Source organism: Neolamprologus brichardi, chromosome 4 (genome assembly GCF_056152115.1).
Source record: "Neolamprologus brichardi isolate AB-2024 chromosome 4, ASM5615211v1, whole genome shotgun sequence".
Classification (NCBI taxonomy): Eukaryota; Metazoa; Chordata; class Actinopteri; order Cichliformes; family Cichlidae; genus Neolamprologus; species Neolamprologus brichardi.
The window spans coordinates 21,628,329-21,652,615 of NC_142107.1; the positions used below are offsets into that span (position 1 = coordinate 21,628,329).

Below are 24,287 nucleotides of genomic sequence, written 5' to 3' on the forward strand. Positions count from 1 at the left end.
ATAAATGTACAAGTAAAACCCACTTTTAGTCAGTAATTTGATGTGACAGTTGAAAATGTAAATTCCAACAACCAAAAACTCAGCAGTAGTTGTTCTTGCTGAGCGTGGTGCTGAGATAAAAGTACAAGGAAAAACAGAGTGAACAGAAAGTGAGTCAAAGAAAAAGAAATACAAAGACAGAGGAGGTTATCAGAAGCAGATGTGGTTGTGGTGGGTGAAGAAACTGCTGATAGATGCTGAAGCAACAATTTCAAGTAATGCAAGTATTGCAATATGTAACAACAACAAATGTTTTTCAGTTGAAAGCAAAGATTTCTTTTAAGATTTGAAATAAATCCATAAACGAATATGTTTGCATGTATGCACTAGTGATGTCGGTCGCGAACGAAATGGCTCTGAGAGCCGGCTCTTTGACGTGAACGACGCGAGCCGGCTCCTTATCGCGAGACGTGTTTTTTTTTTTTCCTTCTCTCACCCTCCCTCTCTCGCACTTTTTTCCCGCTTCACTCCGCATGCGAGCCTTGTGCTTTGCGCTGGGCAGAGGGGGGAGGGGCGGTAGTTACACTCGCAGGCTGTATCCCAATTCAGGGTCTGCAGCCTTAAAGGCCGCATTTTAAGGCCAATTACGTCACAGCGACGCGACGAAGGCAGTCCCAATTCGAAGGCTGCTCGAAATGCGGCCCTCAAATGTGTCCCTCATTTCCCTGAATTTTAAGGATGTGGCGGTGTAGACTTCGTGGCCCAACATATCCCAGAATGCATAGCGCGGCAGTGGGTATGGATAATTTTGCTGAAAAAAAAAACGGCGGATGAGGGGCGCCGAAGAGTAAACTTTAAGTAAGTACTGAATATTATGTCACTTATTTATGTGCAAATGTTTAATAACGAAGAACATGAAAACATTCCTGTTGGCCACATGTCAGCAAAGTTATGTGACATTAGTGACGTTTGTACTAACTTGGTTTTAAAGCCTTTACTTTAAAATATACGCCGTTCAATAGCTGACCTTAATCTTAAGCTTAATCATGCAAAGCTCATGCAGAAACAAACAAACAAATGAACAAAAAATTTTCTCCTTCATTTCTGTCAAACAAAGCTGTATGAAACGTTTCCAGCTGTTAGTGTCATGGTTGCTAGGCAACCTGGGCAGCGCCACGGAGGCTACACTGTCTCATTTCAGAAGCCTCGCACTTCTGGCCTTAGCGGTCTTTGAGTACGCGGCCCTTGTGGACCGTTAAGGCTGCGTACTTTAAGGCTGCGTACTTTAAGGCTGCAGACCCTGAATTGGGATACAGCCGCAGTAGCACAGGAACAGAGCGGGAGGGAGAGACAGAAAGAAAGCCAGGGATGACAACGTCACATTAGAAAGGTATAGTAATCATCCACAACTATTTTCAGTTGAGGATGATAAAGGAGTCAGAAGGTTTATTCATGCAGGTCTATATGACAGAGAATGTGCATCTTCTTTTTGTTTTCATATTTTAATTTATATTTAATTGTGTTGTGGTTTGCAGTGTTTTGTGTTGTTTCATTTTAAATTTGTTTAAAAGGAAAAAGCTGAAAATTTAAATAGTTAAAACTTGAACTGTGACTAGTTGTTTTTTGTATTATATGATTTATTTATTACATTTTCTGTGGAGTGAATAAATAAAAGTATATTTACGGTGGCCGCTAGAGTAGTGATGGGATTTCCGGTGGCCGCTAGAGTAGTGATGGGATTTTCGGCTCTTTTTAGAGATCCGGCTCTTTCGGTTTGGCTCACTAAAAAGAGCCGGCTCTTTCGGCTCCGAACCGACTCTTCGGGTTGTTTTGTTGCTTTAATTAATTTATTATTAACAATAATATAAAATTATGCACAAAAGGAATTACTAACGTAAAAAATAAGTGGTTTTTATTTATATATGTTTATATATAAATATATGCGGTGGCCCCTAGAGACAAAACACGTACAAACTCTAAAACACATTTCTAGCATGAACTGAACTTCCAAAACAGAGCTACTAGATCACTTAAATTACACAATTGAAAGCATGTGTGTATTGTTTGGGTATTTATACACAGGCACTCATATATATTCAAATAATTTTAAAAAATGTTCATTTACCTGTTATTACCACACACCAAATCCGGTCATTGGTACTTGCTGGCTTGTGTAGCCACTAGGTAACAAAAGCTCAACACTGCGCCCTAGCGTCCTGGAGCACTTCTGTTGTCTTTTGTACGTGTTTTGAGTTTTTATGTGCTTCTGAGTTTTTATGTGCTTCTGAGTTTTTACGTGCTTTGGAGTTTGTACGTGTTTTTACGTGTTTTGGAGTTTTTACGTGTTTTGGAGTTTGTACATGCTTCAGAGTTTGTACGTGATTTGAAGTTTGTATGTGCTGTACGGTGGCTCTCTAGGGGCCACCGTAAATAAACTTTTATTTATTTCCTTTTACAAATTTAAAGTGAAACAACACAAAACACCGCAAACCACAACACAATTAAATATAAATTAAAACATGAAAAAAAATAAGATGCACATTCTCTGTCATATGGGCCTGCATGAATAAACTTTCTGAATCCTTTATCATCTGCAACTGAAAATAGTTGTGGATGATTGCTATACCTTTCTAATGCTCGCGATAAGGAGCCGGCTCGCGTCGTTCACGTCAAAGAGCCGGCTCTAAGAGCCATTTCGTTCGCGAACGACTCATCACTACGCTAGAGACAAAGCAGCACGTACAAACTTCAAAACATGTAAAAACTCCAAAACACGTAAAATCTCCAAAACACGTAAAAACTCCAAAACACGTACAAAACACAACAGAAGTGCTCCAGAATGCTAGGTGCAGTGTTGAGCTTTTGTTACCTAGAGGCTACACAAGCCAGCAAGTACCAACGACTGGATTTGGTTTGGTTGGTTGGATTTGTCTCAGGGGCCACTGTATATATTTATATATAAACATATATAAATAAAACCACTTTTTTTTTTACATTAATAATTCCTTTTGTGCATAATTTTATATTATTGTTGATAATAAATTAATTAAAGCCACAAAACAATCTGAAGAGCCGGATCGGAGCCGAAAGAGCCGGATCATTTTAGTGAGCCGAGCCGAAAGAGCCGGTTCTCTAAAAAGAGCCGGAAATCCCATCACTATAAGGTTTGTTCATTTAAATTCGATTCTAAGCTTGAGAAAAGTCTAATAAAAAACAATGCCTGCAATTACTGTCATGAAAGGTCACTGGAAGGCAGAATTTCCAAGGTTGCAGGCCAAAACCACAAGAATTACATCTTATATTAAACCGGCCGCAGCCTCTGCACCTGTTACATGAGTTACATGTGCAAAATGCCTGATGATGTTTTGTTAATTCTTGCTGTTTGGAATGCTATAGTCCTCTTATTAGGGATGTTTTTGTTTTCTTGGTGGGAAGTGGGGATAAAGTCCCAGTTAAAATTCTGAGTGATTCAGGAGACTATGACTCCTATATAGTGAACCTATATAGTGTGCTGCCCTTCTCAAAGGAGTCTGACACAGGTGACTGCCTCCTAAGTAGTGGGAGGGGTTTGACCACCCTCCCTGTTCCTTTGCATAAGCTCATCAAACCATTAAGCTAGCACCATTACAACTTATTCTTCTGATAATGGAACCTTTTGAACATCTTGTTCTATACTGTGTGGGTCCTTTGATGCCCTCAACATCTGGAAATAAGTATCTTCTTGCAGTGATGTGTCAAAGTACCAAAATTCCTGCTGGATATCCACTGAGGTCAATGACAAGCAAGGCAGTGGTGACAGCTCTAACTCAGTTTATTTCGGTGTGAGTGATCAGAGTTCACATTTTTCATTTCACATGTTCGCCGAAGTTTTGAAAACCCTGCACATAAACCATAATTGGTCATCAAGATACCATGCCCAAAGCCAGGGTGCTCTGGAAAGGTTTCACCAGATGCTAAAGTCTCTTTTGCGTACCTATTGCATAAAGCTTAGTAGAGACTGGGAAGAGGGTCTGCCATGGCTGATTTTGTCTGAAAGAAAACATAGGTTTCAGCCCTAATGAGCTTGGGTCTTGACATAGTGTGCGTTGGCCCTTGGCGTAGCCTTATACCACGTGATACAGAAGCTGTGCCGTGTGATGCTAAAATTAGCAGGGAAAAAAACAACGGAGAGCACATCAGGGATGACAAGAAAGTGACAGGAGAAAATCCGTCCCGGTCAACCACCCAAACATCAATAATGAGAACCTTATACAGCGCTTCCCTATACACGTCGAACTTCCGCAGGCACAAAGAAATTACGGAGGCTATTACTTACCACCTGACCAAGATATGGCTCCCATCAACACTGTGCAAAACGAGGGATTTAGGAGAATGATCAACATCCTAGACAAACGCTACACAGTGCCGTCCCGCAACTATTTTTCTATTGTTGCACTACCTGCTCTATACACGCAGTGTCGAGCAACGGTGGAGACGGAATTTAAAGCAGTACAACATTATGCGGCAACAAAAAAATGTGAGACATTTGTTGTTTTATGTTTATTTATTTTTTTTATGTTCAGTCTCAACTGTTACGAAGTTGATGTGCAGTTAATAAGCGCTATAAATATTTATATTGGAAAAGAAAATCGTGAGAGAATCGTGATCTCAATTCTAAGCCAAAAAATCGTGATTCTCATTTTATGCAAAATCGTGCAGCCCTACCGTTCACCCTTGTTTGTTTCTTCACTTCCTTTTCTGAAATTGATGAAATACCAGAGCCTGATGACAGTTTGGTCAATTGAAACAATTTCAGTCTCTTTGTAATCTGGATAAATTCCTGTCTCATTTGCTGGTAGATAAATGCAATAAGCTGTCAGAACTGATTTTGTATTGCTGTTTGTTTGGTGAGGTTTCCACTTCTTTAAAATGGGATTGTTTGGTGTTCTTTCCCATTTTTTGTCATAAGTCATGACCCAGGTTGTGACATTTATTCAATGTCAGCATGGCTGCCTTCCAGACTGGGCAGAGATGCCAATGCATCAGAGCATGTGCATGTCAATGATAAGAGGTGTACGGGACATTCACTCTATTGGTCTTGCTGCAAACACCCAGGTAATACAACACTTACCTTTCTACTGTTAAACTGGTTCTAAAAGTAATGCAGGTTCAGTAAAAATGTGTTTTGTGAATTTCTTTTTGTACTTTTCTGTCTTGAGAATTTGTTTACATGTATTATCAGACTGTTTTGATGCTTTGTTGTTTATCAACCTCTGACACAACCTGGCTGTCACTGCACACATGTGCTTTAGTGAGTCATAGTGGTTTTAATTATTTACTCTGAGTTACTAAATTGTGTTTAACATGGTTAAAGCTGTTCAATGTTTTGCAAAAAGACTGATTTATTAAAAAGCTTAGGACACTGAGAATGTGGTTCGGAGAATGGGAAGTGTGTTTTTTTCAAAAATATTCATCTCTGCTAGAGGATACCGTGTTCCTACAGGCGGTCATTTACTGTTGAACAGGTCGTAATTTACCATAATTTCAGGAAACAGTAACATACTGTAAGAGACTGGAGGGTTCCAAAAAAATTGTATTGTATAAAAAAAGTATCATTTATTCATTTATATGTATTTTTATATAAAAACACACACACATATATACACACACACTATCGATTGATTGATCGAGATAGATAGATAGATGCACACACACACGCACACACACACACACACACACACACACACACACACAAAATATAGTTCATGTGCTTCACACCACTTTTTATTTCTGTTCTGATTTTTCTCTGCAGAAATACACATTTCCAAATTCAAAAACTGAAAAGAACTGAAAACATATTTTCATTGAAGAAGCACTTGTTTTTACTAAACTATGTAATCCATATATTTTCTCAGATGGTTGTACAAACAATAACGATATTATGTCATATCCATATCATGCCAGACAACATATGCTCAAGTGTTGGGTTTTCTTACTTATATTTTGTAGGGTCTTAAACCTACAATGTGAAGTTGGCACCTTACAAATAAACTAAATTGTAATTAATAGAACATCAAGCCCCACATGTCTGCCTTTATATACACTTTGTCCAAAATACTGGCTCACACCACCAAATCAATGCACAAAGCAGGGTCCACAAGGACATGGATGAGCGTGTGTGGTGTGAAGGAACTTGACTGACCTGCACTGAACCCTGACATTGCTTTGCGGACTGAGTTCATTGATTTGTAGGGTGAGCCAATACATGTGACAATTAAAGTGTAAGTAGCTGAAATAATTTTTAACAAACGGGTAAAAGAAGGCAAAAAATCAAAACTGTTGCACTCAAAAAACCTATTGGACAGAGACAGCTTCTTGCAAGACGGCGAGAGAGCTTGTCTTCATTGTTGTTCGACTCGTGTAAATGTCCAGAAAGCATGGGCCATGGATCATCTGTGGAGACACAGGTAACAACACATTGGTCACTTAAGAAATTCACTAGAAATGGCAACAACAGTTACCTAATTTGAAGTTTTCCACTCAAATTCAGTATGTCGCTGGAGGAAAGTTGTGACATGAGGGTTAATGTGAACAACCTTTCGCTTCACAGTGGTCCCAGTCTTTCTGCTTGTCTCAACCCTGGAGGTACATTTTGTTCCCTCTTCAGGGAACATGCCATAATAAATATTAACATTGAGTTGTGATGTTTAATAATGAGTTACTTAGGGATAATTTATTCATCATCTATTACTATTAGCTAACTGTTCAAACATACCTCTGAATTAGCTCCAATGTTGCACACACTGACTCCTGGTATTCCAGGTTCAATACATAGAATGAACCAAAGAAGACTGACATTGCATCAGCAAAGGTGTTCTCTTTGTCCAGCTCAACAATTACACGGCCCTCTGCACTCACCATCCAGCAGGTGGCGGTCATTGAATTTTGTCCTTAAATGTATAAGGGCAACATTGTCACAATAATAATAATAATAACAATAATAATAATAATAATAATAATAATAATAATAATAATAATAATAATAATACATTTTATTTATGAGCCCCTTTCAAGTCACCCAAGGACACTTTACAATAGGATAAAACACTTAGTAAAACAATGGCAGAATAAGAACAATAAAATAAAAGCACAAGATAAAATGAACAAACAGTGGATTCACAATGAATATGCAGATTTGAACAGATGAGTTTTGAGTTGGGATTTAAACTGTGGGAGAGAACCAATGTTTCTTATTTCTGGGGGCAGAGAGTTCCACAGCCTGGGAGCAGAGCAGCTGAAAGCTCTGCTCACTCTCTAAATAAATAAATATATTTTATTTATTGTTTACTCTATTTAATTTGTAAAATATGTATACACACACAGACACACACGCACACGTAGAAAAACATATTTAGTATACACATCCAGTAATGCATACACTCTTATATTGTACATATATTTATTACTCTCAGATTTAGCCATTCTTATATTTTGCTTGTTTTATGTTATTGTATTTTTTGCACACCTCTGTTGCTTGTGAAGCTCGCACACAAGAATTTCAATCGCATGTACTGTACCAGTGTACCTGCACTTGTGATGTGATTTGATTTATCGTTATGTTTTTTACAACTACATGAATGTACTATTGCTATGTGATTTTTTTTTTTTTTTACTATTACTGAAGGCCACTCGCCATATCAATACTAACTAGATTTTTTCAAAATCTTAATATAAAATGAGTAACAGTATGGTGGACACATTAGGCAAGGCTGCACTTTTTGCAGTGATCTCGTATAGAAAACTATTTCTGTATCAGTAATATGTTTTCTTTTTCTCTGTTGATAATCATGTGGAACTGCACATGATTATTTGCAGCTAGCAGGTTGCTAATGCTATCCATCAAGTCTAAAAACAGTATGTTACAATGTGGAGATAATCTGATCAGAAATGATCAGGTTATATTCTGATTTGTAATTAGGCGTACATGTGCACTATGTTTATTCAGAGAGGTTAAGCTTGTGTTTCTGTCATGGAGGGATTGTGCTCAACTGAATGAAGCTTATTAGACATTATGAAACAGATGATACATAAAAGCGAATTTTGCCAAAGTGCTTCTTTTTTTAAATTATCTTTTTTTTCTTAAATCTACTACATCATGTGTAATTTTTTTTGTCATGTATAATTTCCATTGCAAATATTAATCACAGTTAAATTAAGAGATGATGGCAGTAAAAACTCTGGAGGTGTTATGCCATCAAGTACACTGCTGTAGAACGATCGCACTGCGTTCTCGGCATAGCTGGACTGGCCATCGGGCATACCGGGCATTTGCCCGGTGGGCCGCTGGCGATTTTTTGTTTTTATGGGCCGATCGATTTTTTTTTTTTTTTTTTTGGAAGGGTATAAATAATGAAAGGTGTTGGATTGGCCAATTGGTCATGATCGACTCTGGGCTGGACCAATTACAGCCGAGGAGGTCGGATGGACCGTCCCCCTTGTTTAGCAATCTTATAGGCCATCCATCGGCTCTTTGTTACTTCGGAAACATGGCTTAAACAATTTCCACGACGTAATCCGATAACAACCGATCTCTTTACCCATTGGCTTCCCGTGGCTGTCATGCAATAGGTGTTGTGCCAAAAAGTGATTGCCTGCCAAAAACTGATTTCCAATGTTTGCGTGTATTTTTTATGTGTAATATCTATTTTGGTAAATAGACTTCGGTGAACAGCGTTTACAAAGGGGCTATATATGGAATTAAAAAATTATCTGTTTTTTCAAGTATCTTTACAACTCTGTGTTTTTGTACTTACATTATAACCAATCCGGTCCTTTATCCCCACTTTAAATATTTTAACAGAACTATTGTAATATTTGAGCCATTTCTGCTGTCCAACTACTTCTTACAAAAGACATTTTTAATGTTAATTAGACTTTTTTTTAACGGCATAAATAAAGGTTATGTAAAAGTCACTGCCAAAGACTTCTACCTTGTTACACTAATGTTGTTTGTAGCTCAATATGACTTTATGTCATCCATGAGGGATGCATTTGACATATGTTTCACATATTATAGCCCAACAAGTTACTTATAGCAATTTAAATACAAGAAATCAGTTTTTGGCAAATACCGGAAATCAGTTTTTGGCAGACAATCACTTTTTGGCACAACACCGGCTATTGCAATTAATAATACAACAGTTTCTTGCCATTTTTTGTGTTTCTTTTTATCGCTGTGTAACTGAGTTCAATTGAAAGCCTGCATGCGTTAGTACCGCTTGCCACAAGTTCCCAGAATCCTTTGCGGTTTTACCCCTGAATGACGTTACATTTTTGGTGGGCCGGTCTCTAGTCAAAATGCCCGGGCTGATTTTTTGTCCCAGTCCAGCCCTGGTTCTTGGGAGGACTCCCATGTAAACTTACAAAGTCTGGACTAGCAAGAACACGAGGACTGGCGTACTTGAGTATTTAGAAATGGCCTAACAGTCTGCTGTCTATGAACTAATGCCAGCTAACAATGTTAGCTTGGTGGCGAGTAGCATTCAGTAATTGTAATAAAAATCACACAGCAATAATACATCAAAGATACTGAGGTTTCGCCCATCCCATTCTTTTTATGAAGTGGTGTTTTAATTTCCAAGTAAGAAAACCATTCATGCCCGTTCACTGCTGGCCCTGTTATTCTGGCTCTGGGTCCATTGTGTAACGGACGCCAACAACATTAACAGGACGCTTACATTAGAGCCTCTTATTGCACGTTTTGTCTGGGTTTCCAGCAATCAAAATCAGAGTATTCCCCATGTATTCCCTTACTCCCCAACACTGCTCACCCAGCATCAATTTGCCATGGGAAAGCCAATCAGGGGTCAAAAAGACCCCCAACAATGTAGCCCCGGGGACCCTGGGACAAACAAACCTCTCCACCATGTGACTCACAGATTTTTTGTTCCTGTGTATATTTTTTATCTGTCTTATGTAGAACCAGTATGGAGCAAATCAGAGATCTTCGTGTTTTCAAGCATAAAAACTACAATTTTCTGGTCGGTCCTACAACTCCAGAGTACATAGACTCTCTTGAGAGTTTTGAAATAAAAGACAGCGATGTCTTCCTTGTCACTTATCCAAAGTCAGGTTGGTGAAAAATCTTACACATTATTTATATTTGCAGTTTTGTGCTGGCCAGACTGATCCACTGATCATCTCTAACGTACGGTGGCCCTGAGAGGCCAAAAGCGCTGCAAAAAGAAAAACACTTGCAAAAACAAAAAGCGCTGCAAAAAGAAAAACACTTGCAAAAAGAAAAACACTTGCAAAAACAAAAAGCGCTGCAAAAAGAAAAACACTTGCAAAAACAAAAAGCGCTGCAAAAAGAAAAACACTTGCAAAAACAAAAAGCGCTGCAAAAAGAAAAACACTTGCAAAAAGAAAAGCGCTGCAAAAGCACACACAACACAACGGAAATAGGAAAAAACACAACGGAAATGTTTCTGGGGAGACAATAACCGGACGGACCAGTTGACCAAAACATGCTAACAAGTGCACTGGGACTGGGAGACACTTCAACGAAGTGGAAGCAGAGCGGCCAAAGAGTAAACTTCCAAAAGTAAGTTCTGAATATTATGTCACTTATTTATGTGCAAATGTTTAATAACGAGGAACATTAAAACATTACTGTTGGCCACATGCCGGCAAAGTTATGTGACATTAGCGATGTTTGTACTTTCAGCGTTTACTTTGTTTTAAAGTCTTTACTTTATACGCCGTTAGATAGTCGACCTTAATCTTACAGAGAATGTGATGATTTTGTGGATAATTAAAGTCAGTCATATATCCACAAACACAACAGGCTGAAAGTCAGTGATGCTGCTCAGTTTGCAGTCCTGAATATCACGGCACAAGCAGGATTCACTGCACTGTTAATGTTAATTATGTTATATTGCTGCCTTTGTTCGGTGGTGTTGAGCCAAACGGACTTTAACGTGTGTTTGAACGAGCTGACGGTTCACTCATTGTAGCGACTTCCACAGTCGCTAGAGCCCGGGGATGGAGCCCGCCTATTTGCCTGACGCGCTGTCAACTTTAGCAATAGTGCGAGAGGTGGAATTGTTTGCTTGTTTATTAAAGTGTTTACAGAGTAATGTCATCTCATGATTTGGACTCTTACAACGTCACAGGCTCTAATGTAACAAGACGAAACATGTTGTGCAGCGGTCAACAAAAACTACGGCTACCCAGCCCTCCTCTCTGTCAAAATCAAAACCAGTGAATGACAGACTGACAACGCCCTCTTAATGTCGCCGCTAGCACCCACGTGACTCCCATTACACATCACCATAGCAACCAAACAAATGAAAACCCAGTAATCATCAAAAAATTCAATACATTTAATTATGGTTCCTACACTCATTAAGCTGAAAGAAAGATGCTTTAATCACAGCAGTCACACATGTGTCCACTGTACCAGCTGGGAACTCTTCTTGTTCAGCACTCGTAATAACACTAAATCCTCCTGTTTGTAGCAGTGTGTACACCTGAGACTGTCACCTGTCTGTCTGTCCTGCACTCTGTCTCTGTTTCTTTCTCTCTGATTGTGGAATAAAAGTATGAACATGTATTTATAAGTTACACTTGTGTTTGAATCCTGCAGCTTATCACACATTTGATTTCCATGTGTGACGACTGCAAGTGTCCAGAGTGAGGACAGACTGAGGGACCCACTGCTGCACATCATCTGTGAGGCTTTGCACCCCCAATGATCCACCAGGAGAAACTCGGCAGTGTGTGAGGAAGAGGAGGAGGAAGAGCCAGCAGCAGCTGACAGATGGAGAGAATAGACAGACTGTTCCCTGTTTGTGAAGGACTGCTAGGAAAGTTTAACATAACTAACTGTCTGTCCTGAATCAGTCTTATTAGGTAATGTTCAAATAATGTTATCATCCAGTGTTTGCAGTGTGGGAGAAAGTACTCAGGGCCTTCAAGTTACACACTATGAAAGGCAGCAACAAGTTTAATGTTCAGAAACCTAAAGTATGTATCAGCAGCTGAATGGAGCTAAAAATAATTGTTTGTTTCAGTTCTATGAAGCTTTGAGTATTTTGGATCAGTAGCACTGCTGTGTTTGTTGCATCATAATGCTTTAATTGTTTATATGCTTTATATATTCTGAGGTAAGTTGATCTATAGTGTTACATCATATTCTATAAGGATGTTATGTGTTTGTAGACTTTCTGCCCAGTTTGACCCATTTAGCAGAAGTCAGCCTGTTTAAGGCTCTGATATCTATTCTGTATGACTTAAAGCAGTTATGACATGGTCTGATTTTCTCACCCAATAAAGGAATATTTCATATATCAGTCTACTCTTCATTCTATCAGAAACAGTTATCACAGCTCGTACATTTGCTTCTTCCACACATATATGTAAGCATTGAGCCAAATTTACTAATGCCAACATATTAAAAGAACAATATTTGTCTCTTATATATAATACATCTATATATACACTGTCACAGATACTTGTCTTTAAGTGAAGATTTAAGGTGATAGGAAATATAAATAAATGCAACTTGAATCTTTACTGAAGCTCAGTGTTTGACACAGAGTTCACTCACATGTGCTGTACCAGTGTACCTGCACATGTGATGTGACAATAGAAGTGATTTGATTTGAGAGTTCAAGCTCACTGCTGTAATAACTTATAATGATTAATATAATAACTATAATATTGGCCATCTCATATTTACACTGACTTTAGTCTCATGAACAACATTAACTATTTGTTATTTACTAGCTAATCTTATATGACTGTTCAGTACAGATATGAAGCCCAACAATCATGTTTTACAGTCCTGTGGTCTCAGCCTCAGATACTTATCAAATCACACAAAGCTCGTGTAGAAACAAACAAATGAACAAAATATGTTCTCCTTCATTTCTGTCAACCACACGTTTCCCGCTATCATGGTTGCTAGGTAACCTGGGCAGCGCGGGTCGGAGGCTAGACCATCCATAACTAGACATAACTGTTTCTGATAGAATGAAGAGTAGACTGATATATTGAATATTCCTTTATTGGGTGAGAAAATCAGACCATGTCATAACTGCTTTAAGTCATACAGAATAGATATCAGAGCCTTAAACAGGCTGACTTCTGCTAAATGGGTCAAACTGGGCAGAAAGTCTACAAACACATAACATCCTTATAGAATATGATGTAACACTATAGATCAACTTACCTCAGAATATATAAAGCATATAAACAATTAAAGCATTATGATGCAACAAACACAGCAGTACTACTGATCCAAAATACTCAAAGCTTCATAGAACTGAAACAAACAATTATTTTTAGCTCCATTCAGCTGCTGATACATACTTTAGGTTTCTGAACATTAAACTTGTTGCTGCCTTTCATAGTGTGTAACTTGAAGGCCCTGAGTACTTTCTCCCACACTGCAAACACTGGATGATAACATTATTTGAACATTACCTAATAAGACTGATTCAGGACAGACAGTTAGTTATGTTAAACTTTCCTAGCAGTCCTTCACAAACAGGGAACAGTCTGTCTATTCTCTCCATCTGTCAGCTGCTGCTGGCTCTTCCTCCTCCTCTTCCTCACACACTGCCGAGTTTCTCCTGGTGGATCATTGGGGGTGCAAAGCCTCACAGATGATGTGCAGCAGTGGGTCCCTCAGTCTGTCCTCACTCTGGACACTTGCAGTCGTCACACATGGAAATCAAATGTGTGATAAGCTGCAGGATTCAAACACAAGTGTAACTTATAAATACATGTTCATACTTTTATTCCACAATCAGAGAGAAAGAAACAGAGACAGAGTGCAGGACAGACAGACAGGTGACAGTCTCAGGTGTACACACTGCTACAAACAGGAGGATTTAGTGTTATTACGAGTGCTGAACAAGAAGAGTTCCCAGCTGGTACAGTGGACACATGTGTGACTGCTGTGATTAAAGCATCTTTCTTTCAGCTTAATGAGTGTAGGAACCATAATTAAATGTATTGAATTTTTTGATGATTACTGGGTTTTCATTTGTTTGGTTGCTATGGTGATGTGTAATGGGAGTCACGTGGGTGCTAGCGGCGACATTAAGAGGGCGTTGTCAGTCTGTCATTCACTGGTTTTGATTTTGACAGAGAGGAGGGCTGGGTAGCCGTAGTTTTTGTTGACCGCTGCACAACATGTTTCGTCTTGTTACATTAGAGCCTGTGACGTTGTAAGAGTCCAAATCTTGAGATGACATTACTCTGTAAACACTTTAATAAACAAGCAAACAATTCCACCTCTCGCACTATTGCTAAAGTTGACAGCGCGTCAGGCAAATAGGCGGGCTCCATCCCCGGGCTCTAGCGACTGTGGAAGTCGCTACAATGAGTGAACCGTCAGCTCGTTCAAACACACGTTAAAGTCCGTTTGGCTCAACACCACCGAACAAAGGCAGCAATATAACATAATTAACATTAACAGTGCAGTGAATCCTGCTTGTGCCGTGATATTCAGGACTGCAAACTGAGCAGCATCACTGACTTTCAGCCTGTTGTGTTTGTGGATATATGACTGACTTTAATTATCCACAAAATCATCAGATTCTCTGTAAGATTAAGGTCGACTATCTAACGGCGTATAAAGTAAAGACTTTAAAACAAAGTAAACGCTGAAAGTACAAACATCGCTAATGTCACATAACTTTGCCGGCATGTGGCCAACAGTAATGTTTTAATGTTCCTCGTTATTAAACATTTGCACATAAATAAGTGACATAATATTCAGAACTTACTTTTGGAAGTTTACTCTTTGGCCGCTCTGCTTCCACTTCGTTGAAGTGTCTCCCAGTCCCAGTGCACTTGTTAGCATGTTTTGGTCAACTGGTCCGTCCGGTTATTGTCTCCCCAGAAACATTTCCGTTGTGTTTTTTCCTATTTCCGTTGTGTTGTGTGTGCTTTTGCAGCGCTTTTCTTTTTGCAAGTGTTTTTCTTTTTGCAGCGCTTTTTGTTTTTGCAAGTGTTTTTCTTTTTGCAGCGCTTTTTGTTTTTGCAAGTGTTTTTCTTTTTGCAGCGCTTTTTGTTTTTGCAAGTGTTTTTCTTTTTGCAGCGCTTTTTGTTTTTGCAAGTGTTTTTCTTTTTGCAGCGCTTTTTGTTTTTGCAAGTGTTTTTCTTTTTGCAAGTGTTTTTCTTTTTGCAGCGCTTTTTGTTTTTGCAAGTGTTTTTCTTTTTGCAGCGCTTTTTGTTTTTGCAAGTGTTTTTCTTTTTGCAGCGCTTTTTGTTTTTGCAAGTGTTTTTCTTTTTGCAAGTGTTTTTTGTTTTTGCAAGTGTTTTTCTTTTTGCAGCGCTTTTGGCCTCTCAGGACCACCGTACTAACATTTTCCCCACATCAGGCACTGTATGGGCTCGGCAGATCATCATTTCCATCTACGAACTGGATGGGAATCAGAATAAATATTCAACCAACGTGGAGAGGATGCCGTGGCTGGAGTACAAGACAGCTGAATACACTCTTCTTCCCTCTCCACGAATCTTCGCCTCGCATCTCCCTGAACATATCATGCCTCCAGGAGTGAAAGAGAAGAAGGCAAAAGTCAGTACTTTATAGAAGCTCAGTTCTTCTTGAAGAAAGAGGCAGTCTTAAATAGGGCTGTGGAATATGACCAAAATCTCATATCCCGATATAAGAATTCTATCGTCCTGATAACGATATAAATCACAAAAATTTAACATTTTCTGTAAATTCTCTGAATCTCGGGCAGCTCGACTTGCGTGAAGTGTTTCCAGTTGCGCGTCGTGTACCTGGAGTCGAGTGTTTTAACCGATGCATGAAACTATACATTTTTAGACATAAGTTGTAATGGCCGCTGTTTTCTTTGTGAGTATTTATTACACGGCGTGCTGCGGGGAAAAGCCTGTTCTAACGTTTGAGTCTAAGGTCTATTTTTTAGCACCTGGCGGCTCTTTTGTACTTCTCATCCGTAAATAATCTGCTCTTTCACGTGATTCAGTTTATTTTGAAAAGTCTCAACAGGATCTTGAGCTTTATTGTGAAAGGTTTATGTGGAACATAAAGAAGCAGACACACGATGGTGTTACCGTCGTTGTTGCTAACCACAACGCATAAAAACAGGCTCTTGTCCATTCATAGTGTGGTTATATTAAATATAAGAGAAAGAGAGAACTTTAAGAAATTAATATAGCCACTACAGTGACCATCAAAACGATGAAAAAATATTGCCGTAAACAGTTTATTTTGCAACGCTGAGAAACAAACGATAGCGTAAAATGAAACGATAGACGTTGTAATGGGGTCATAAATCAAGGAATCTGAGGGTCATTTTTATCATAGACTTCTACACAAACACATGGTTCCAGGTCCAAAAAGCTAGCACTAGCATTTGTTTTATTTCAAGTGATTCTGTGTTTCTATTTCAGTATATTTTTTTGTCCTTTTCCTTTCTTACGATGAGGTCATTGAAGACTAAGAGGTTCATCAAATCAAGTAGAAATAGGAGAAAAAGAGCTATAAAAAATAGAGCCTTTAAAATATATTTAAAAAATATTATTTGAAATCAATTTTTTAAATTATTTTTCTTTTAAACTAATGACTTTCAATTTTTACATTTAAGTAACAAACTGTTAATATTCTGATTTTTTTTTTTTTTAAATATATATCAGATCGTGTATTTGATGAGGAATCCAAAGGACAACATGGTGTCTTTTTATCACTTCAGCAAATCCATGGCAGACCTGGAAACTCCCGAGAGCTTTGACCAGTTTTTTGAGTGGTACATAACAGGAAACGGTAAGTTTCCTCACTTTCGATCCACATAATGATGAATCAGTTAGTGGTTATTATAAACACACTATATTTATTTATTATCTATATCTTTATTCACATAAATGTTTAGGAATTGTCGAGGTAGAATTATTGATAGATTATCATGGGCCTTGCACCACAGACTGCAGAAAGACACAAATAAAACTTTTTATTAGAGTGTGCAAGGCTCAGAGTAACACTTGATAAGCTAGAGATGAACAAATGGCTGCCACTCCTCCCGCTCCTGTGCTTTGAAAAATGTACTATGTAAAGTGTTACTTTTGTTCTAGAATATTTTGGACAAAAATTACTGATTCATTAAAGTTTAAATTCCAAATAGCATAGCATAGCATGGGGGACTGATCATGCCTACAGTCATGCTGTAGGTAACTACAGAGCTTACACTTGAGCTCTTCTTGTGACATGTGGGTTGTATGTGAACTCAATTAAGTCAGAATGCCAAATAACTGGATGCATTATGCAACTATACAGTTTTTGCGTCATCCTGGTTTGACCACGTCAGGGAGTGGTATTTAAACAGAGACCAGTACAACATCCTCTTCCTGACCTACGAGGAAATGATTTTGGTAAGATGTTTCTTTGCATTTTTGTTGTTTCTAAGGAAACTCAAATAAAATATCTGGCAGAGTTTAAGGTTCTTTTTCTGTTGTGTTCCTGCTTTTCTTTCAGGACCTGAAAGGATCAGTGAAGAAGATCTGCAACTTCTTAGGGAAAGACCTGACTGAAGCTGCCATCAGTCAAGTTGTGGAAAAAGCTAAGTTTGAGAACATGAAGAATGACTCGAAAGCAAATTATCAGCATCTTCCACCAGAGAGGTTCAGTGGAAAATTCCTGCGCAAAGGTAACATAACAGACCTGCAGCTGCTGTGCAGAAAAATGTGATATCAGGGTTTCAGGTGTTGTGTTTTTGTCTTTATTACAGGTCAGATTGGAGACTGGAAGAACACACTGAGTGTTGCACAGAGTGAAAGAGTGGATCAACTCCTTCAGGAGAAACTTGGTGATTTGCCTTTGAAGTTCATCTGGGAATAAGCAGAGCAGCTCTTCAGGGTCTCCCAGGAGTTTTAAAAGCATTGATTTCTGTCATGATATGAGGTAATTAGACGCAGGGTTTCTTCAGCACAAACTGCTTTTATTGAACCGTAGCAGCAGTGTACGTGGCTACATCAATTTTCTGAAAAAACATATACACATACAGTGTTCCAGCGACCTCTAGTGGCCGCCCCTCACGGTATCCTTACTAGGATAACATAAACAAATCTCACAACAATTTCATTAATCAGAAAACCATAAAAATGTGTTTTTCTGCTATTTAAATAATAATAAAAAAACAACAACAACAAAAGATTACAGGTAACAAAAGCTCAACACTGCGCCTGCATCCTGGAGCACTTCTGTTGTGTTTTGTATGTTTTTTGTAGTTTGTACGTGCTTCGGGGTTTGTACGTTGTTTGTCGCTAGCGGCCACCGTAAATATACTTTTTATTTATTTACGCCACATAAAATGTAATAAATAAATCATATAATACAAAAACAAACTATTTACATTTCAACTTTTAACTATTTAAATTTTCAGCTTCTTCCTTTTAAACAAATTTAAAGTGAAACAACACAAAACACTGCAAACCACAACAGAATTAAATATAAATTAAAAGAAGATGCACATTCTCTGTCATATGGGCCTGCATGAATAAACTTTCTGAATCCTTTATCATCCGCAACTGAAAATAGTTGTGGTTGATTGCTATACCTTTCTAATGTGACGTTGTTGTCCCTGGCTCTCTTTCTCTCTCTTTCCCTCCGGCTCTGTTCCTGTGCTGCTGCGAGTGTAACTACCGCCCCTTCCCCCTCTTCCCAGCGCAAAGCACAAGGCTCGCGTGCGTAGTGAAGCAGAAAAAAGTGCAAGAGAGAGGGTGAGAGAAAAAAAAAAAAATCCACATCGTTCACTTCAAAGAGTCGGCTCTAAGAGCCGTTTCGTTCGCGACCGACACATCACTACGGTAGAGTATCACTATCACTTCCTGTTCCTGCTCAAACAGAGTGGTGTTTTTGAGTAGCTTATCTGCTTAGCAGTTTAATTAAAAACTGTTAGATACATTCTTTTTTCATAGTATAATCTTAACATGCTTCATCCGAAGCACACTTCCTGTGTACTCACCACCTAACTTATAGCCAAAGTATTCACTCACTGTGCTTTTACTGTTTCGCTAGCTTAGCTTAGCTCGTAGCCAACTCGCTATCAGCATGGCCTCTTCACCTGTCCCTACTGCACTTTCCTTCTCATTGTGTCAGATGTTTAGTTACTCCTCGGTCTCCTTTAGCAGTAATGATACTTGTAACAAATGTAGCATATTTGCAGCTCTGGAGGCCAGGATTACTGAATTGGAGACTCTGCTTCGCACCCTTCATTCACCCGTAGCTAGCCAGGCCCCTGTAGCTGGTGCAGCCGAAGATAGCGTAGGCCTCGCTAGCTGTTCCCCGGCAGACCCCAAGCAGCTGGGGGAAAAGGGCAGCTGGGTGACAGTGAGGAGGAAGCATAGTCTTAAACAGGCACACCACCAACCTGTTCATGTGTCTAACCGTTTTTCCCAACTCAGCGACACACCCGCGGGGGTCAAACTCTGGTAATTGATGATTCTGTTCTCAGACATGTGAAGGTAGGGCAACCCTAGTCAATTGTCTTCCAGGGGCCAGAGCAGGTGACACTGAGGGAAATTTAAAACGACTGGCTAAGGGTAAACGTAAATTCAGTAAAATCATAATTCACATCGGCAGTAATGACACCCGGTTACGCCAATCGGAGGTCACTAAAATCAATATTGAATCGGTGTGTAACTTTGCCAAAACAATGTGGGACTCTGTAGTTTTCTCTGGTCCCCTCCCCAATCAGACTAGGAGTGACATGTTTAGCCGCATGTTCTCCTTAAATTGCTGGCTGTCTGAGTGGTGTCCCAGAAACGATGTGGGCTTCATAGGTAATTGGCAAACCTTCTGGAGGAAACCTGGTCTTGTTAGGAGAGACTGCATCCATCCCTCTTTGGATGGACAGCCCTCAATTCTAGAAATATGGACAAATTTATTAAACCCCCCAAAATATGACTATCCAGAGTAGGGACCAGGAAGCAGAGTTGGAGTCTTATACGCCTCTCTGCAGCTTCTCTCCTCCTGCTACCCCCCCAAAACCCCATTTCCATTGAGACTGTGTCAGCTCCCAAACAAACTAAAAACAAACTAAAAAACAGCAACAAACAACTTAAACATAAAAAAAATTACAAAGAAAGAACAATACAGTAACCAGATCTGAACCAAAGAGTAAAACAGTGAAATGTGGATTATTAAATATTAGGTCTCTCTCCTCCAAGTCTCTGTTAGTACATGATTTAATAATTGATCAACAAATCGATTTACTTTGCCTTACAGAAACCTGGTTAGAGCAGGATGATTATATTAGTTTAAATGAATCAACACCCCCGAGTCATTCTAACTACCAGAAATCTCGAAGCACAGGCCGAGGGGGAGGTGTGGCAGCAATTTTTCACACCAGCCTATTAATTAATGAAAGACCAAGACAGACTTTTAATTCATTTGAAAGCCTGATGCTTAGCCTTGTCCACACCATCTGTGAAACTCAGAAACCAGTCTATCGTCCACTTGGGCCTTACACAGAGTTTCTCTCTGATTTCTCAGACTTTTTATCTGATTTAGTGCTCAGCTCAGATAAAATCATTATTGTGGGTGATTTTAACATTCATGTAGATGCTAAAAATGACAGCCTCAACATGGCATTTAATCTGTTATTAGATCCAATTGGCTTCTCTCAAAATGTAAAAGAACCCACCCACCACTTTTATCACACTCTAGATCTTGTTTTAACATATGGATTAGAAACTGAACATTTAACAGTGTTTCCTGAAAACCTTCTCCTGTCTGATCATTTCCTGATAACATTTACATTTACATTAATTGATTACACAGCAGTGTGGAGTAGACTTCATCACAGTAGATGTATTTCTGAAAGCGCTGTAACTAAGTTTAAGAATATAATCCACCCACTGTTATCATCTTCAATGATAGAGGTCGATTATCTTGTTAATAATTTTACCTCCTCACTACATACGACTCTGGATACTGTAGCTCCGGTGAAAACTAAGGCCTCAAATCAGAAGTACCTGACTCCGTGGTATAATTCTCAAACACGTAGCCTAAAGCAGATAACTCGTAAACTGGAGAGGAAATAGCGTGTCACAAATTTAGAGGATCATCATTTAGCCTGGAGAAATAGTTTGCTGCTTTATAAGAAAGCCCTCCGCAAAGTCAGAACATCTTCCTATTCGTCACTGATTGAAGAAAATAAGAACAACCCTAGGTTTGTCTTCAGCACGGGCGATCGTGGCTCAAGAGTTGGGAGTTCGCCTTGTAATTAGAAGGTTGCCGGTTCAAGCCCCGGCTTGGACAGTCTCGGTCGTTGTGTCCTTGGGCAAGACACTTCACCTGTTGCCTACTGGTGGTGGCCAGAGGGCCTGGTGGCGCCAGTGTTTGGCAGCCTTTCCTCTGTCAGCGTTGTGGCTACATGTAGCTTGCCATCACGAATGTGTGGATGAATGGATGTGTAAAGTGCTTTGGTGTCCTTAGGGACTAGTAAAGCGCTATACAAATACAGGCCATTTACCACTGTAGCCAGGCTGACAAAAAGTCAGAGCTCTATTGAGCCAACCATCCCTTTAACGTTAACTAGTAATGACTTCATGAACTTCTTCACAAATAAAATTTTAATCATTAAAGAACAAATTATCAATAATCATCCCACAGATGTAATATTATCTACAGCTACTTTCAGTACCATTGATATTCATTTAGACTCTTTTTCTCCAATCGATCTTTCTGAGTTAACATCAATAATTACTTCCTCCAAACCATCAACGTGTCTTTTAGACCCCATTCCTACAAAACTGCTCAAAGACGTCCTGCTCCTGCCGTTAATTAATGCTTCAATCTTAAATATGATCAACTTATCTCTAATAATCGGCTATGTACCACAGGCCTTCAAGCTGGCTGTGGTTAAACCTTTACTTAAAAAGCCATCTCTAGACCCAGCTGTCTTAGCTAATCATAGGCCAATCTCCAACCTTCCTTTCATATCAAAAATCCTTGAAAGAGTAGTTGTCAAACAGCTAACATATCATCTGCAGAGGAATGGCTTATTTGAAGAGTTTCAGTCAGGTTTCAGAGCTCATCACAGCACAGAAACAGCTTTAGTGAAGGTTACAAATGATCTTCTTATGGCCTCTGACAGTGGACTCATCTCTGTGCTTGTCCTGCTAGACCTTAGTGCAGCGTTTGATACTGTTGACCATAATATCATATTAGAGAGATTAGAACATGCTGTAGGTATTACAGGTTTGTACAGACTCCAATTTGTACATGTAAATGGAGAGTCCTCTTCACACACAAAGGTCAATTATGGAGTTTCACAGGGTTCAGTGCTAGGACAAATTCTGTTTACATGCTTCCCTTAGGCATACTGCCGATTCGCTGTGAATGAGTTACACTCTTTTATGACATTCCATACTGCTAAGTTATAAAGAGGATACTGTGTGCAGGGAATCCGGGCCTTGTGTTTCTGATTGAGCATAATGACAGAGCATAACAGAGCATAATGCACAAGAGCTTCTCCCCCACCTTTGTTGGAAGCAGAAAAACAGGGAGCCATGCATTATACTGCTGATTCATAAGAAATACTGTTTTCAGAGAATCATGGCCTTATTTGTCTGATTAGAAAAGAACAGAACGTACTGCACAGGAAGCCAAGGTCATAACTCAGGCTCACTGAGAGATAGAAAGTATGTGGATGTTTAGGCTTTTATGACTAGGTGGGGGCCACCAGAGGCTAAGAGTTTGAGTAACGGTCCGACATCTTGAGATCTGCTGTGACCCTCTTTATACACATCTCCCATCCTGGATGTATTGCACATTGTGTTTGTATGAAATAATAAGAATTGTATGGATTAAAATGATTTTTGATCCTTCGTGTTCCCTTTCTCCTTCGTGTTCCCTTGCTCCCTTGCTTGGTGTGGTTTCTCTGTAGTATTTATATATCAGGAGTGAACGCAAAACCAACCAAACTTACCTGAATGAAGGTTTTAAAACAAAGCTCCTCAACCATACTAACTGATATCTCTGCTTAATTTAAACAGAGGTTTTAACAACTTGTTCTGAGCATGAGGATTTCATCAGTAAGTTTGAAGAACAACAGCCCAGGATGTTGGAGTTCCTAAATGAGCTGGAGCAGTGTGTAGTTCAGCTAGACAAGATGAGTAAGGGTTCAAAGATCTACAGTGTGGCAGGCAGTTCAGCAGGGGCGATTGGTGGTGTGCTGTCCATTGTTGTCTTGGCGTTAATTCCTGTAACAGCAGGAACAATTTGCAGTGTCAAACTAACACTTAAAGAGTTAAATTTAACACTGTTTCCGAGTCTATTTGGTCCCATTCAGAATTGGTGTTAAATCAACTCTTTCTATAGTGTTAAAATTTTAGAGTAAATTTAACTCTAAATAGAGTAAAAATTTAACACTGAGTAACACCGCATAGTGTTAAATCAACTTAACACTACTAGTAGTGTCATATTATTTACTCTATCATAGTGATAAATTAACTCTATTTGAGTAAAATCCCACTGATTTTTAACACTGAATTGAGTTATTTCAAATTAACACTGAGGGTTCAAAGAACTCTGATGGGAGTTGATGTTACTCTATACTGTGTTATTCATACACTAATCTTTAGTGAAAAGTTAGTTCTCATAGAGTAAAATTTGTAATTAATTTTACACCAAGTAGTGTTACTAAAACTCTTCCTGTAGTGTTACCTTTACACTCAATTCACTGTTTTGCAGCATGAAAACCTGGTTTTTAATAATGCTTTTACATATAAAACAAGTGAGCAAAAACCACAACTAGATAATACATTTAACAGCTTTATTTTTATGTCAGGCTCAAAATATAAAAACATCTCATGTAGTGTATAAAACACTTTAAAACAATGAATTTACTGACTCAATGACTCAAGCGCTGACAGACCCACTATCCCACTAAGCTCCTGCAAGATGTGACAACCTCCACCACCAGTTGAAGAGCCCCCCAGGTGGCTCGACGCACCGGCAGCACCCTGATAAATCCGCTTCCCATTTTGCAATAGGAAGTAATATTGATTCATCTGTTTTAGAAAGCATTCTGTATATTTTGGATAGTAATTTGGGGGTTTTAAGAGTAAGAAATTGAACCACACTTGGTGATGTTTGTAGGTCAACTTGACCCGGTTTAAATTTCTTTTTCATTATGGATTTGATTTGTTGATATTCTAAAAATCTTTTCTTGTTGATCCCATATTGTGTAACTAGTCTGTCAAATGAAATAAATCCTGTTCCTTCTAGTATATGTTCTACATATTTGATTCCTCTGAAAAGTTTATCATATTATTGTTTTGTA

The 24,287-nt window shown here is 38.9% G+C and overlaps 1 protein-coding gene across 2 annotated transcripts; it reads left to right on the forward strand.

Annotated features, from left to right (window-relative positions):
• Window positions 1-5,000: 5,000 nt before the first annotated feature.
• LOC148103019 (amine sulfotransferase-like) lies at window positions 5,001-23,289 on the forward strand. 2 transcript variants are annotated; one of them, XM_087840054.1, is made up of 7 exons: window positions 5,001-5,073; window positions 9,938-10,089; window positions 15,306-15,553; window positions 16,642-16,768; window positions 17,276-17,370; window positions 17,474-17,645; window positions 17,727-23,289. In XM_087840054.1, the coding sequence occupies exons 2-7, from the start codon at window positions 9,945-9,947 to the stop codon at window positions 17,834-17,836; spliced, it is 897 nt and encodes a 298-aa protein (XP_087696180.1). In that variant the 5' UTR covers window positions 5,001-5,073; window positions 9,938-9,944; the 3' UTR covers window positions 17,837-23,289. The 2 variants fall into 2 exon arrangements, with proteins under 2 accessions (XP_087696180.1, XP_087696181.1); XM_087840055.1 differs by having other exon boundaries at window positions 15,354-15,553.
• The last annotated feature ends 998 nt before the right edge of the window (window positions 23,290-24,287 follow it).

What these genes read in the sequence shown, in the direction of transcription:
- LOC148103019 (XM_087840054.1), top strand. Translation starts at nt 9,945, where the DNA reads ATGGAGCAAATCAGAGATCTTCGTGTTTTCAAGCATAAAAACTACAAT. An exon ending in TGAAAGAGAAGAAGGCAAAA is followed by an intron (nt 15,554 to 16,641) that starts GTCAGTACTTTA and finishes AATATATATCAG; the next exon opens with ATCGTGTATTTGATGAGGAA. An exon ending in TGGAAAATTCCTGCGCAAAG is followed by an intron (nt 17,646 to 17,726) that starts GTAACATAACAG and finishes TCTTTATTACAG; the next exon opens with GTCAGATTGGAGACTGGAAG.